The sequence below is a fragment of the Leptonychotes weddellii genome, chromosome 8 (assembly GCF_054177405.1).
Source record: "Leptonychotes weddellii isolate Sample4059 chromosome 8, ASM5417740v2, whole genome shotgun sequence".
Taxonomy (NCBI): Eukaryota; Metazoa; Chordata; class Mammalia; order Carnivora; family Phocidae; genus Leptonychotes; species Leptonychotes weddellii.
In genome coordinates this window covers 107,264,563-107,280,816 of record NC_138376.1, presented here as the reverse complement: position 1 = coordinate 107,280,816, position 16,254 = coordinate 107,264,563, and the positions used below count along the sequence as shown (strand labels likewise).

The 16,254-nt window shown below is 40.7% G+C and overlaps 1 protein-coding gene and 1 pseudogene across 2 annotated transcripts in view; both read right to left on the bottom strand.

Moving 5' to 3' along the window:
- Positions 1-974: 974 nt before the first annotated feature.
- LOC115940366 (U4 spliceosomal RNA) lies at positions 975-1,041 on the bottom strand (annotated as a pseudogene).
- A 7,047-nt stretch (positions 1,042-8,088) lies between these two features.
- Positions 8,089-16,254, bottom strand: part of HECA (HECA ribonucleoprotein granule regulator) — a 47,695-nt gene continuing 39,529 nt past the window's right edge. The window contains exons 3-5 of one of the 2 annotated variants that reach the window (XM_081829090.1): positions 14,950-15,104; positions 11,498-11,678; positions 8,089-10,129 (exon numbers count right to left, since the gene is read on the bottom strand). In XM_081829090.1, coding sequence (XP_081685216.1) covers positions 11,514-11,678; positions 14,950-15,104 — 320 coding nt within the window. In that variant the 3' untranslated portion in view covers positions 8,089-10,129; positions 11,498-11,513. Of the gene's footprint in view, positions 11,679-14,949; positions 15,105-16,254 lie in introns of both variants that reach the window. The other variant, XM_081829089.1, reaches the window with a different exon arrangement.

Sequence of the window (16,254 nt, the reverse complement as noted above, 5' to 3'; positions counted from 1 at the left end):
AGATTTTCACAGCTATTGAAGAAGATCAGCCTTCTGAACAAATAGTCATACTTTTTTAGCAAAAAGTATGCGCACATAGTACATGCTCAATAAACAGTGTATCTCAATACAAGCTGAATTGGCTAGCATTTAGCATGTCAAGGTTGACATGTGAAAGACTAATTCCAGTGACAGTCACAGCTATTTAACACCTGGGATCAAAGGCATCTGGGATAGATGCTACTGTTTGAAAGTAGAATTGGGGCGCCGGTGTGGCTCAGTAGGTTAAGCATCCAACTCTTGATTTCAGCTCAGGTTATGATCTCAGGATTGTGAGATGGAGCCCTGCATCAGGCTCTGCACGCTCAGTGTGGAATCTGCTTGTCCCTCTCCCCCTGCTCCTCCCTCCTCCCCGCCCTACCCCGCTCGTACTCGCGCTCACACACACACTCTCTCTCAAATAAATAAAAATCTTTAAAGTAGAATTAAATGGAATATCACTTACTTGCTCATTTTAATAATGTCTCATGTTTATCTCTCATTGAAGAGCTTATAAATTCATTTAGCCTATTAATTCATTAAATCTCACTCTAAGAATATTAGAAAGTTGGTATTTGTATTTTCATGCTGTAGCAGAAAGCAGGATCCAAAAGATGAAGTGGTTTGCCTGAGTGTAAGAGGCACAATTCAAACCCGGGCCTCCTGCCTCTTAGACCAGCACTGCTGCCAGGCCCTGGCCCTGCTTGGCTGAGCGAGCTCAGATGCCTGTCAGGGGTTAATGACCCTGCAGCATTTCAGCAGGTGCATCTTGCAACCTAGATCCCCCGCGCTGGATGGGGCCAGTAGAAGCAAACCCCCAGTACTAAAGGGCATTATCCTGATGAGCAAACAACGATCATGATCTGTTTCTATCACATTCCAAGCAAGGGTTATCATTTGCAAGTGGCATTCACTGCACAAAGTCAGGAGTGTGGATGCCATCCTTCATGGGCACGCTTCAATTAGCAATAATCGCGCCTCGGATAAACCTCATTGGCTACGATACTGCCACTGAGCAAAGCTCATGGGCACGCTTCAAATGAAGAAACAATCACCGTAACAAAACCAATGGCCAGTTGTTTCTCTTCACCCCCCAGGGGGAGAAATGAATCGTTTTCCAGCCGAGGAAGAAGGTTTTGGAGCGTAGGTCTCAGTGGGAAGCTAAACCCAAGTGGGGAAAACCAAATACAGCTTTCACAAAATTTCTAACCCACCTTCCTGAGTCAGATTTCATCTGTTTATTCATCCCACAACCTTTCAACTGCCTTCTTACCTTGCTGCCTTGCTTCACACACCCACTGATTTTAAAATGTTCACAGCTATTGAAAATGACCAGCCTTCTGACCGAGGAAGGCTGCTCTCAGAAGCTCTTCTATGAATCTGACATAAGGTCTGCAATTCCTCCACATGATCAGAGAACTAACTCCCTAGGTTTTCAGGAGCCCTTTAGAAAGAAGCCTCCAGGGAGCCTCCTTAAGGGTTACCCACTTTTGGTTATACAAAAGACCTTCAGCCCTGTATGCTGATGTGTTGAACCATTTTCCTCATCTGTAAAATAAACAGTTTAAGTCAATCTCTGAGGTCTTTCCTGCCCTACCATTATAAGAATGCTTTCTGAAATAATATACGTGACCATAAGAAGGCACATTTTCAACACCTACTACATGCCAGGGATTGCAGAGAGCCCTTTATTTACACTGTTTCACTTAGTTCATGTTTATTCCCAAACTTTTTTGTGCCAGGTATATTTATCCCTGCAATAATGTAACTTAATAAAAACAGTACATGCACCTATCATATATAATTATAAAAAAAAATATCGTTTCAATAACTCAGGATGTTTGGAAATAAGGCAATTCACACAAACACACACACACATTGTTGAATTAAATGTTGGACTGAAACAGTAAAAGATTAGGGGACAGAAATCCCAAAAGGGTAAAGAGTTGTTATATTTATAGTTTCTCATGTGTCCTTAAGTTCTTATTCCATTTTTTAAAAAAATATTTCATTTATTTATTTGACAGAGAGAGCCAGAGAGTGAGCATGAGGTGGAGGAGCAGCAGAGGGAGAGGAAGAAGCAGGCTCCCTGCTGAGCAGGCATCCCAAGTTCTTGTTCCATTTTAAAGAAAACCAACAGGAAGTATTCTTACAAGAATGCATCACAAAAGATTTTGCAACAAAGGCAGCATGGTGCCATAATTGCAGGAATTACACATTAAAACAAACAGAATCTGTCATGAATGTGTATTCCTGATTTTAATTTAAATAAAATGTTTATGGGGGCGCCTGGGTGGCTCAGTCAGTTAAGTGCCTTCGGCTCAGGTCATGATCCCAGGGTCCTGGGATCGAGCCCCACATTGGACTTCCTGCTCAGTGGGGAGCCTGCTTCTCCCTCTCTCTCTCTGCTGTTCCCCCTGCTTGTGCTCTCTCTCTCTCTGTCAAACAAATAAATAAAATCTTATTTACAAATAAATAAATAAATGTTTATGACATAGGTCATCCCTTGGGGAGGGTATTTCTTCTGCTTTCTGAAGATATAATTAACATAGAATAAACCACACATTTAAAGTATACAGTAGGTTTTAACAAATGTATACACCTATGAAATCATCATCCCAATCAAGATTATGTACACATCAGTTGTCCCCAAAAGTTTCCTCCCACCCCTTTGTCATCACATTCTCTCTCCCCTCCCCATTAATATCCCTCAGCCCAGCCCCAGGCAACTACTGAGAGCACACTACAGATTTGTTTGCATTTTCTCAAGTTTTATATAAATGGAATCGTAAGGTATGTACTCTTTTTTCCTCTGGCTTCTTTCACTGCAGTGTAATTATTTTGAGATTCACCCATGTTGTTGAATGTTATCAATAGTTTGCTCCTTTTTACTGCTGAGTAGTATTCTACTGTATACATATCCCCCATTTTGTTCATCCGTTCTCCTGCCGATGGACATTTGGGTTGTTTCTGTTTTGTGGCTATTACAAATAAAGCTGCTATAAACATTCATGAACAAGTCTTTGTGTGGACATGCTTTCATTTCTCTCAGGTAAATACACAGAGTGGAATGGCTGGGACATAGGATAGGCATGCTTAACTTTTTAGGAAACTGCCAGAAAGTGGCCGTTTTAGGAAACTGTTCGCCATCAGCAGTGAAGGGGAGTTCGGTACCTTGCAACTGTGCCAGCAACTGGTATTCCCTCCATAATCGTAGTCATTCCGATGGGTGTGTAGTGGTGTTTCACTGTGGTTTTAACTGGCATTCTCCAAATGACTATTACGCTGAATGTCTTATCATGTGTTCATTTATCATTCTTATTTTTTTAGCTGTTCAAATATTTTGCCCTTTTGTCTTTTTTTTTTTTTTTTTACATTTTGGGAGTTCTTCATAGATTCTAGATAACAAGTCCTTTTCTTCCAGTTTGTGGTTCTTCTTCATTCTCCTAACAATATCTTTGAGAAGTCCTTAATTTTAATAAAATCCAACTCCTCCATCTTCAGATTTTACATTTTTTTGTGGCAGATTTTCTTTCTTATCATAACTGTACTCTTTAATCCCCATCCAACCATCAGTTTGTTCTCTACAGTTAAAGAGTCTATTTCTTGGTCTCTTTTTTTTTTCTTCCCTTTGCTCATTTGTTTCTTAAATTCCACATGAGTGAAATCATATGGTATTTACCGTTCTCTGACTTCTTTTACTTAGCATTATACTCTTAGTTCTATCCATTTTGTTGCAAATGGCAAGATTTCATTCTATTTTTGTGGCTGAATAATGTTAGTGTGTGTGTGTGTGTGTGTGTGTGTGTACACACATCTTCTTTATCCATTCATCTATCGATGGACACTTGCTTTCAAAGTCTGGCTATTGTAAATAATGCTGCAATAAACATAGGGGTGCATGTATCCCTTTGAATTCGTTTTTGTATATTGGGGGGTAAATACCCAGTAGTGCAATTACTGGATCATAGGGCAGTTCTACTTTTAATTTTTTGAGGAACCTCCAGACCGTCTTCCACAGCAGCTGCACCATTCCCATTCCCACCAACAGTGCACAAGGGCTCCTTTTTCTCCACATCCTTGCAGACACTTGTTTGTGTTGTTGATTTTAGTCATTCTGACAGGTATGAACTACTCATTGTAGTTTTCATTCTCACTCCCCTGATAATGAGTGATGTTGAGCATTTTTTTCATGTGTGTGCTGGCCATCTCTAAGTCTTTTTTGGAGAAATGTCTGTTCATGTCTTCTGCCCATTTTTTAATTAGGTTATTTGGTCTTTGGGTGTTGAGTAGCATCAGTTCTTTACATGTTTTGGATGCTAACCCTTTATCAGATATGTCATTTGCAAATATCTTCTCCCATTCAGTAGGTTGCCTTTTAGTCTTGTTCCCTTCACTGTGCAGAAAATTTTTACAGATCTTACACTTAGATCTATTATCCACTTTGAATTTTAATATGGTGGGAGTATAGATCCAGGTTTAGTTGTTTTGGTTTTTGCATATGGGTATCAAATTGTTCCAGCACGTGTTACACTGCCCTTTCTTCTCTGAATTCTCTTTACATCTTTGTCAAAACCAATTGGCCACATATGTAAGTATGGGTCTACTCCATTCCTCTAGTGACCACCTAACTTGTCTGTTTTTTTAACTAACTTTTAAAATTTATTGACCAACTCACGTCTGGGTTTGTCAGGGGGCTTTTACCATTATTCCAGTGGTTAAGAACGTTGGTGCAACAGGATAGGCAGGAGAAAGGACAAGGTAGGAAAGAGAGATGGGCAGGAAAAAATAAGGCAAAAGTATAACAACAGGTAATAGGAAAAGGATTAGAAAAAATAGGCACTTCTAAAAAATGGCATTTTCCCAACTCTGCCATCACCAAAGGCCACCCCTCACCTAACTTGACCCTATCCTATTCTGAAAGCTTATGTCTATAAAATAAACAGCATTTATCAGGTAATAATTCATTAGTGTTCTCATATATTATTCATCAGAGACATATGCTACTGCCAGTGTTTGATGAGATAACCAGGGTTGCTGTAACTCCTGCCAAAAATAAACTGACCTTTTAGATATCCTGTGCAGTCTTGTGGTGGGCAACATTACATCCCCATTAAGCTTTCTGAAATATTCACAATAGCCACAATAGGACTTCCACCATTTTGCTCCCTGCCCAAACCACCCTCTTTTTAGAGCCATGGGGGTCTGGAGCCTTAGACAAACTCTAGCCTAGGGGCTTCACCTTAGCTTTACTTTCTCATCAACCACATGCTATGTCAACAGAGCTTCAGAAAAAATGTGTGATTTGTTAACGTGATGAAAACAAGTATAAGGCACTGATTGCCAACTCATGGTTTTGTAATAATTTGGAGTATTGCTAATTATAAGCTCAAGAGATAGCTCCTATACCATGAAAAATCTTAAGTCTCTAAAAGAAACATGTAACCAACATTCCCCCCCACCACCACCCCCAGGCTGTGTGGAATACAAATAAACAGTGCTCAGGTTTAGCAACTCAAAAAAGTCTGAGAGGGGCACCTGGGTGTCTCAGTGGGTTAAGCATCTGCATTCGGCTCGAGTGATGATCTCAGGGTCCTGAGATCAAGCCCCACATCAGGCTCCCTGCTCAGCGGGGAGTCTGCTTCTCCTTCTCTCTCTGCCTGCCGCTCCCCCTGCTTGTGCTGTCAAATAAATAAAATCTTAAAAAAAAAAAAAAAGTCTGAGATACCAGAGCTTCAGACAAAATAGTGAGAAACCAAAATTGAAACACACCAAGAGAAACTGTTTGAAAAGTTAGTTAAAAAGGAAAACCCTGCCCAGATTGCAGAAACCAATGCTATCAAATCTGACAGCTAGACATGTTTGAATCAAAACAACTCAAAAGTCAGATCCCAAAGTGAATAAAATGACGGATTCTTAGTATAGACTGTTAAAATGTCACCTTATACCCTCAAGCAATGCTCGAATGAAAGGGAACAGATGTCAATAAATTAATGCATGAAAAATGAGGCAAAAGACAATTATTGATTTCGAGTATTATTTTTCCCTTTTATAAAAGTGTTCCTATTTGGTTTTTTATTCTAAAAACGGGATGCTTTCAAATGTACTTATCACCCTTTTTTTTTTAAGATTTTTTTTTTTTAAAGATTTTATTTATTTATTTGACAGAGAGAGTGAGAGAGAGAGAGCAGGAACACAAGCAGGTAGAGTGGGAGAGGGAGAAGCAGGCTTCCCGCAGAGCAAGGAGCCCAATGCAGGGCTCGATCCCAGGACCCTGGGATCATGACCCGAGCCGAAGGCAGACGCCTAACGACTGGGCCACGCAGGCGCCCCTTTTTTTAAGATTTTATTTATTTATTCATTTCAAATGTACTTATCACCCTTACACGAGGACTCCGTGAAGCTTCTCAGAATTACTGCCATTTTAGCACCTGTGCAGCTGAAATGAGGGCTACCAAACCTTTTAAATCTAGTGTGAAAACAAACCCAAAGTTCTCTCTCACCTGAAAACAAAGCACCCATCCACTGAGCTTATTTGGAGGACTAGGAGAAGAAACCTAGACTTAATACTCTCAGCCAATAACTATGTGAATTTATTATACAGATTTAAGTTCTCTAGGCCTCCGTTTCTCTCTACAGTAAGTACAACATAAAGGAATTTAACAAACATATACTACTGTGAATACAACTGAAAACATAGCCCTTGCTCTAAATTCTGGCATCTCTAAATTCTAGACTTTTATGGCTATGAGTTCTTACTTTTAGATTTATGAGAAATGTAACTAGTTCTAAACCTGATTTTAAGATATGATCTAAATCATCAGAACCACTTGGCATAGTATCTATCCCTCACCAGGAAACGATGTAATGGCGGCAGATCCCATTTGCTGACCACCAACAAATGTAAACAGTGTCGTTCTACTGAACTCCATCAAAGTTCTTTGTTCATTTTTATTTTGCCATCCCTGAGGCAAAGCAATACTAGAAGGAGCTTGTATGAAGTCATTACCGCAGTGCAAGAGGCCATTAGAGGAAAAAATAGTCCTTAAAAAAATTATTTAAAATAGTAACTATCTTCAAAGGTATTTCATATTCATTAAATAAGGTTTATCCCAACTATGGCCAGCTAACAAAACATGAAAAGAACACAAGCTCGAGGCAAGCTTTTTTTCTTCCAAAACTTACCTCTTCACTCAAGAAACAGCCTGCATAATCTAATTGCTGCTAAATTTAAGTGAAAACAATATAAGCCAGATTTAAAGAAATGGAAACCACTACAAACAAGATTCTTCTCCCATTAAACTTAATTCCTATCAATTACTGCTTCACTTTGTTTCTTCTTTCTGCTCTGCCATGGTAATAACTGTATTTTTCTTACAATTGCAAAGGAATTTTGTTGAATAAATTACACTAGCAGAAACCACACTATCCCAAGTCCTTAGGCCTTTAAATAAAAGTTATGCCTGAAGATATCTGTAGTAAAGAAGCAGGAAGACAGGCCTTTGAATCCACTGGCAGACTGGAGACATGTCCCTCAGCCCCATTTCCACCTCTTATCCTGTGTCCCAATGTTTTTGTGGATTCAATCCACTAGCTGAGAGTGACAGTTGAAATGAAAGGGACAACGAGATTTAAAATGTAAAACATATCTGACCACAGTGCAGAAAGTCGCAAGAGGTTTAATCACAACTCAGTTTTCACTGTCTTACAATGAAGAAGCATGAGATCAAGGCTTCTCGTTATGAAAATTGTTATAGGCCTGGGAACCCAAGAAAAATCTGTAGAGTAGGACTGTATACCCATTCAGGAGAATTCCCTCTAACCAGAACAATTAATTCTGGACTATCCACATGGAAGCAACTCTGTTATACAGAAGGCTTATGTTATCGCAAAGTGAGGCTGCATGCGACCCACCACCATCAAACAGCATAAGAAGTCCACGGTGCTCGTGACTGTGAACGCACCGTGGTCAAACCCCAGAAAGGCTTCCCTACTATCTTTTCTGATCAAACAGGCCCAAGCTCCAAAACCCTGAAGCCCCAAACAAAAAATAAAGTGACACACTGAAGAGAGGGTACAATGTTAGCTTCTGAGATTTTATTATTTTTAATACACACATTTCACAAACAGAAACCTTCAAACACCACACACAATTCCATAACCAAATGTTTCCGTTTTATCAACATTCTTTTAACTATTTACACCATCTTCCCATAACAAAAGTGCAATCCAAGACATCTTGACAAGAAATCTTTAGGACAAGAATATATTTTTGAGCTGGCTTTAACGATGCCCGTCCGTTAATTGTTTTCTTTCAATCACCTGGAAAAATAACAAAGTCAACAGGACACAGAGATGAGCTGGGTTAGGTGGCAGCCTATTAAAGGAACCAAAACACTGAACAGGAGCGCTTTCTCCTCAAGTCCTCCCCAAACGTCCAACTAAAATTGCTCAAGAGCTGCAACCAGGAGACCAAAGAGGAGAAGCCATGTGGAGGTCCTAACCCGGGGAAAGGAGAACCGACTGTATGGGAGGCATTGGTCTTACAGGACAAAACAGAAAATTTCAGCAAATTAGTTTTCATGGTCTACTAAGTTATGCATCAGCCTGTTAGTTTTAGTAAACACCTAATAATATTCTTTCCTGATGAGTTCATTCCCCCCCGCCGCAAAAGATATGAAAATACTTTTTACTCTGAAAATAAACTTCTTTTGCAAAACCTGGAAATTAAAGACCGGGGAGAGCTCTGTCTTACTAAGAATGGAATAATCCACCCCACTGCCCAATTTCATGGCCAATGTCTATCTTTCAATCAAGCAGTTGATAAACTCGGTATTATCACTCGCTTCAGATACAGCCAGAAGAAGTGGAGAACTGAGCCAGCCTGAAGAGGAAACGATAAAGCCATCAGAAATGGTTTCTCACTGAATTGAAGCAGGTAAAATTTTATTTGTTCCAGGTACAGAACTCTTAAAAATAAATGATAAAAAAAAAAAAAGAACAGATGAAAAATCACTTTGAAATTATTAGTCACTTATGTAGTGGTTCATTTTATTGAACACTATTTATCAGAAAAACAGAAAATGGATCTCCTGGGTGACTAATATCCTTTAATAACCAAACCATAACAAAAACAGTCATCTTTTTTGACATACTCCAATTTCTACCAAGGTATTCAGAGCAAAGTACTTTGAGAAAGTCTGGTGAAAATACTAAGGTCAGCAGATTTCCAAAATAAGATTTATTATCCACACTGTGGCATACTCACTATATTTTATTCTCAAATAAGCCAGATTTTCTACTTTAGATGAGACTGTGATGCCTTACAGGTAAACGAAACTCTCAGATGACACCTCTGCCTCTCCTTTTTCAGAACTGTGGCATCCACCAAATCCTAACTTTGTGGTCCAAATAATGGCCAAAAGCAAATTTTACCCAATTACAGGGAAAACTCCTCCTACTTATTTTTCAGAGAGTAGAAACCAATAGAAGGAGAAAATACTGAATGCATCAGACACCACATTCATAGCAGTTTTAGACCAAGGGGCTTGTGAATGTGATCTATACGTAAACTTTAAGATCCAGAACAATAATAAGCAGGTTTCTCTATAAAATTTTAGGTGCATTAAAAAACAGCATTACAAATATTTTACTACCTGCTTGAAATTCAGAACTAAAATTCAAATGTTACTCTCAAGATTCGAGAAACTGACGGATTTTTACACTTGGGTACATGAGAGAATCAGTGGGGAACCAGTTAATTCACAATTACAGCTTTGTGTATTAAAGACAAATTTGCAAGGGCTATGTCCTACAGACCTTGCATCAAATGCAAGGTTGCATCAAATACTGTCAGACAGATATCGATTTGCTGCTTCGTAGAGGCACCGAGCACTTCCCCCCACTGTGAAATATTTTTCAGACCATCAAACACCAAACTAGATGCAGTAAACCGAATTACAATCATCCAAACTGAAAGATAAGAATATTAGTTGATATATTGGTTCTTCAATGCTCTGTTGTTTCAAACAAATTATCAAATATCTCATACAGTAGAACTGAAACTTGCTTGCAGTAACAGCTAAACACTTCTGAGAGGAAAAACAGCTTTCTGAGGGGGAAAAAAATGGTATAAACCAAATGAGTAATACAAACTGTTCACATAACCCCAAATTTGGCTACTCATAAAACAGATTGTATTTTCAGCATTCTTTTAGCATATATGTATATAATACTTAAAATTACCAAATCCATTTTTGAGAAATCATATTCTAATTCCAATTCTATGATGGTATGGGGAAAGCCCAATGCTCTGACTAATCAAGTTACACAAATTATCATCTTTTTTCGCTAATGGTGAAGTATCACAGAAAGCTTCAGAATGATCTATTTTCAAACATACTGTTATACATTACAATCCATGGTTTTGAGAAATGAAACACACTTTAAAAAGAAGTATTATTGTTCTCTTCCTCATATCCTCACAAAGCAATTTTTTTCCTTTCCTTCTTAGGGTCAAACCTATGATCTGGGAAACTCATCATTAAATGGGTCAAATGTGGCCATGACAGTTTTGTGGAAGATAAAGCAGGTGATGATGGTTCTGAATTTCACCAGTTCGGGTATATGCCTGTGAGATTTACCTGTGAGAAGGATCTGACATCAAATGGCACTTGGACAGTGCAACCTACATAAATCAGTACCACCCAAATCATATCATTCATGGATTCTCCTTAAGAGCTCATCTGACCAACTTCAAAGACACAATTCCAATGATAGGGTTCTGCCTGATCTTGCCCCCCTTGAGTCCGTGCGCATCACTTCCAAATTCATTTAGTATATTCTCTCTGTTACAGGTCAGTTTACCTAAAAATATTTGCAACACCACAAGTTTTCATAGGTCTCATAATTTGGATATAATTTTCAGCAGGAAAACTGCCTGCTAAATCACAGAGGTGTAAGAAACAGCACTCACGTCCACTTTCAAATAATCTGCAGGTCAATGTGCACTGCACAACAATGAACCAAGATGGACTAATACACTCTCAGCCCTCCAGGCACAGACTGACATTCACATGCCCCATGTTTTTCCCAAGGCCTGAGCAGATCTGAAAGTGGGTTTTCAGACAGGTAACATTTTAATAAGAGGTTCCTTCCAACTCCCACCATGCTTTTAGTTGATAACCACATAATCCCTTTACTAAATTCACCCTATCCTCCCACCACCTTAAAAGCTGCATGAGAGACTCTTAGTGATAGTGAACCGCTACCCCAGACTCACAGGATTATCCATTTGGGCTCTGGTCAGGACCACAGACTAACACTCAGGAGTCAAGTGAGGGCAAGGGGCCAACCCCATTTTAGTGGCACACATACACAAAGGAACTCTCCTTTAAATTAGAAAAGAAAGTCATGTCACAGAATGTTTCCCTATAAAAGATATGTAATAAAGAAATAAAGTCAATAAAACAGCTATTACTAAAGCAAAGCTTTCATCAATAAGCTTCAAGAACTTTAAAGGAGGAAAATGGCTTCACGAAATGGTAGTCCAGGTTCCCACAGTGCGGACACTGCTGGACATTGCTGTACTCGGAGAAGTACTGCATCCCGATCCGCACGTCTATCACAGGCTTCCCACAGTGCTTACAGTTCAGGCGGGCCTGCGGGGGAAACACAGATGCGTCAGCCACCATACCCTCCCTTCCACCTCACCACACTGTCAACGTCACCCAAACCAAAATGCAACACTGTTATGTCTCAGAAACTGATCAGGAGCTCAGCCAAGCATCCCTCTTATTACCAAAAGCAGGGTAGGCAAGCTGAAGATACATATTCACGGGCGCCTGGGTGGCTCAGATGGTTAAGCGTCTGCCTTCGGCTCAGGTCGTGATCCCAGGGTCCTGGGATCGAGTCCCGCATCGGGTTCCCTGCTCCTTGGGAGCCTGCTTCTCCCTCTGCTTCTCTCTCTCTCTCTGTCTCTCATGAATAAATAAATAAAATCTTTAAAAAAAAATTAAAGAAAAAAAAAGAAGAAGATACACATTCACATATTCATCACCCGTCTGACAGTGTGACTCCTCATTTCTCTGTGGATCTGCAGCACCGTTAACACTTTGACCTACTGGTAGGAAGAAAATTCCAAACTCGCACTGCCTGAACTTCTCCCCAGCTTCTCCATGGAAGCTCCCCTAACAATAGGACACTCCTTCCCCTGGATTGTTAGGAGCAGCTGAAGCTGACTCCCCTCATTCAAAGCTTCATGAAACTTCGTGGACCGTGCTGAGTTTATTTTAAAAATTCATATGCATTTCTCATTCCGCTCATTACTACACTTGTTTTCTTTGATGTAAAAATAAAGTTTCCCGAAAATACTCCAGCAAAATTAACAATCCAGGAAGAAGTGCTCTGTGTTACCACCACACACTAGCTCTTCATTCATGCCTGGGTCTCTAATGGCACAAGACTGGGATCTTTTAGCAAAAGGTCCAAGACCTTAGAGGAATAACCAGAAATGGTTAAGTACAACAGTCTCTCAATTTAGATTCATTCTAAAAATGTAATAAAAAGCGTAACCTCATTTTGTCCTCAATACACTCACGGGAGGTATGTGTAGTATGTGAATTTTAGATGAACAGGCACATAGTGATAGCAACATGCCCAAGACCACATAGTTAGGAAGCAGAAAGGCTAAGGACTGGACCAAAATAGCTTATTCCAGAGCCCACATTCTTAGCTAGGACACGGACGACCTTTCTGTGGCTAAGATAAATTCCCTTTACAATAATCGCTCTGAGCAACAAAAGTGAAATTCTGGGCAAACCTCTCTCTTTAATCATTCTCTTTAATCTGTTATTCCTTTCAAATAATTAACCATTAAACTTCTTTTTGGCTCAAAGTCTTAGTAGAAGACGCTTAGCAGCACCTAACACTTGCACCTTCCCAGTGAATACACAGTCGCCCTTGAACAACATGGGTTGAACTACACGGGTCCACCTAGAAGCAGTTTTTAAATAAATACAGTACAGGACTATAAATGTATTTTCTTTTCCTTATTATTTTCTTTATAACGGTTTCTTTCCTTTCCTTTATTGTAAGAACACAGTATATAATACATATACAAAATATGTGTTAATCAACTATTCATGTTATCAGTAAGGCTTCCAGTCAACAGTAGGCTATTAGTAGTTAAGTGTTTGAGGAGTTAAAAGTTACAGGCAGATTTTTAACTGCACAGGGGGTCAGTGCCCCTAACCCCCATGTTGTTCAAGAGTGAACTGCAGTTAACTGACATTTTTTTAAAAGCCAAAGAGTCATCAAACATGTTTTCCATTTTAGTTGGAGGCCAGAAAATAAAGGTCTGGGCTTAAACTGGTTTAAAAGAAATAGATCATGAGTACCAACAGGTTGGCCACGGCAGGATGCCATTCTGCTTTCCTCCCTAGCTAAAGATAAGGAACTAATCCCACTGCCCCTCAGTGGTATAGGAGAAAGAACAGCGGACCGGGAGTCAAAGGTTTTAGCACGGCTGTGGCACATTCGTAAAGACCTAGGTAAAAAGACCTCCACTGTGTGTGGAAAACAAGGAGGCTGACCTAGCTCTCCCAGGTCCTTCCCAGCACCACGAACGGCCCCAAATTCTTTCACTTCCTCATTTCTTTAAAAGAGAACCCGCTCTTGTGTGTGTCGAGAGAGGAGCCCCTTCCTTCTGTTTCTCTCGGCACTGGGGCACAGCTGAGTCCGACAAAATGCCGCAGTGCGTCGCTCAAAGACTATGAGATCTCTGGCGACGAACATAACAAAATAATAAACAAATAAATAAAAGACTATGACATCTCATTTCCAAGGCTGATGGAATTTTAAAATGGAAATGTGGTCAATACATTAGAACAGCGTACCAGTAGTCCGTCCTATCTGGAATCACATGACCGGTCACGGGTGCCGTTTAGGGCTCCCATGCCCATACTTCTCTTTTGAGGACCCTAGTACAGACAAAGTTTGGCTGAAATCCCCGCTCTGCCAACCTTTTCATTCAACCGGCACAGCTTCTCATAGGATATTCTTTTTAAAAAATCAAACCATAGTGCTAAAGATACAAAGCTATATAGTAACTAATAAAGTGCTTATCAGTTACTTGTATTAAAAGCCAGGCCTGGCAACTGAAGAGCAAAGTAAAACTCTCTCCTACCCGTGATTATGAAGGAACTGTAAAACAAGGCTTTCTTTTCCCCAAGCACAAGGATTTTGTTTTGTCTCTTGTGTTTCCATGGACTTATCTAACCTGTTTTCCCAGACTACTACTTCCCTTTTTTCTGGTGACAGCTCAATTTTGGAAAATGCTTCCTCTCAGCAGTACTTTAAGGATTAAAAATCTTTTCTAAGGCAGCACAGGAAGGCAGTTCCTGCGTAACTGCGCTACCCCACAGGAAGGAAGAAGAAAATCCTGTCCCAGAAAGTAAAACTTTCTTCTTCCTTTTCAATAATGACTTTTTCTTATTAGAACCTAAGTATATGTTAATCACACAAAACATAAGAAAATGCAAGTGAAAGGAACCACTTCGCATCCCAGCATGCGGACACAGCCTCTGGCTTACAGGTTAGCAGGTCCCTTTCCACAAATAGAAGCATACTGTTACACCATTTTATAAACTACCTTTTTTACTTAATACACTAAAAATATTTCCCATTGATTATGCATTATTCCACAATACCCCCCTTTTAATGGCTGCAGAGTATTCGGGCAATAGCTTCGTCACGCTGTGGTACATCAGCCATCACTCCTGGCCGCAGGGGCGGGGGGGGGCGGGGAAGACCACTCGCCATCTTCCTCGCCCTCTCCCGAACTAACGACAGTGCTGCCCTATCTCCTCTGCGTTCGCCAGGGGACAGAAGCCCGAGATCATGCACTGCTCGCTCTGCGGGGTCAATACCAACCTGACAGCACGGAGAGGCGGCCAGGATGTCGTAGGTGTACATGGTGCCCAGCTGGTGCCAGCTGCCGTCCCACCGGGACTTACACTTGATGCAGATGATCTTGTGAACCCCTTCCAGGCAGTCCACACACACGGCGTACAGGTGCATGAGCCTCCCTATGCACAGAAGACACAATGCTGAGAACGGCCGTCCTCGGGGCTAAAAAAGTGGCTCATCTATCGATTATAAGCAAACATGTTATCATTCAGATAAAAAAAGCAGCAAAACAGGTCATATTCATCCCATATCCCCAAGCTGTCCTTTTAGAATAATTATGAATTACGAACTACTGTCAATGGGACATACACTTAAAAGCTGTATCTTATTAAATATTGCTTCAATTCACTTTTCTAAAAAAGTACTGCCAGGTTTACAACATGGACCTCCAAATTCAAATGACCAAGCCCCAAATGCTACCAACTGCCAGTGGTCGTGCAGGACTCTCTGCTCAGAAGTGTGTGTGTGGCGCGGGGCCTGAACCAACAATGCTGGTCTGCAGTCTCGGGCTCGCATCTACCGACAACTGCCATCATAAGAAAGTCAAGTCTGTCCTGGTTCTGGTGGCCCAGAATTATACCACAGCCACAATTACCGTGTTAACTGTCCCTGTCTCCAAAACTGCTCAGCCATCACCATTATTTAATTTAGGAACCAGGATCATATATATCTTACTTGTGAGTGGTTATTTAAAAGGAGTTCAGTGTCTTATTATTTACTGGGCTCTTAAGAGACACAACCCCATTCCTCCACCATTTCTTAACATCTAATGCTTACGAGGAAAAGAGGTCACCCTTGTTTACATGGAAGGGTTAGGATTCAAATCATTAGGAAAGACTGGGCATGTCCAGGATCCACCTACGCGGTGTACAACAGCAACACTGCTGCTCTCTACGTAGGCATCAGGGAGCTCCACCTGGCTGCAAACTACGCTCGGAACACATACTCCTTCAGAATGCGCTGGCTCCTCGCCAGCAGCCTAACCATGGCTCTTCACCTTTCAGTGGTTAGGACAGCCTGCTCCTTACCCTCTGGAAAGAGGTAAACAGTACTTACAGGGTAACCTTTCATTACATTTGCTTACAAGGCTCTCTCGTCCTCCTCAAGGGTAGGAACCATGTTCTCTCTCTCTCACACACACACACACACACACACACACACACACACACACACTCACTTCTCAGGCCTATCTAATTTTCGCCTTTCTCCACCCACTGCCTGATAGGTACCCTTCAGACGTGGTCCTGGGCTCTCTCACATACTCTTCCT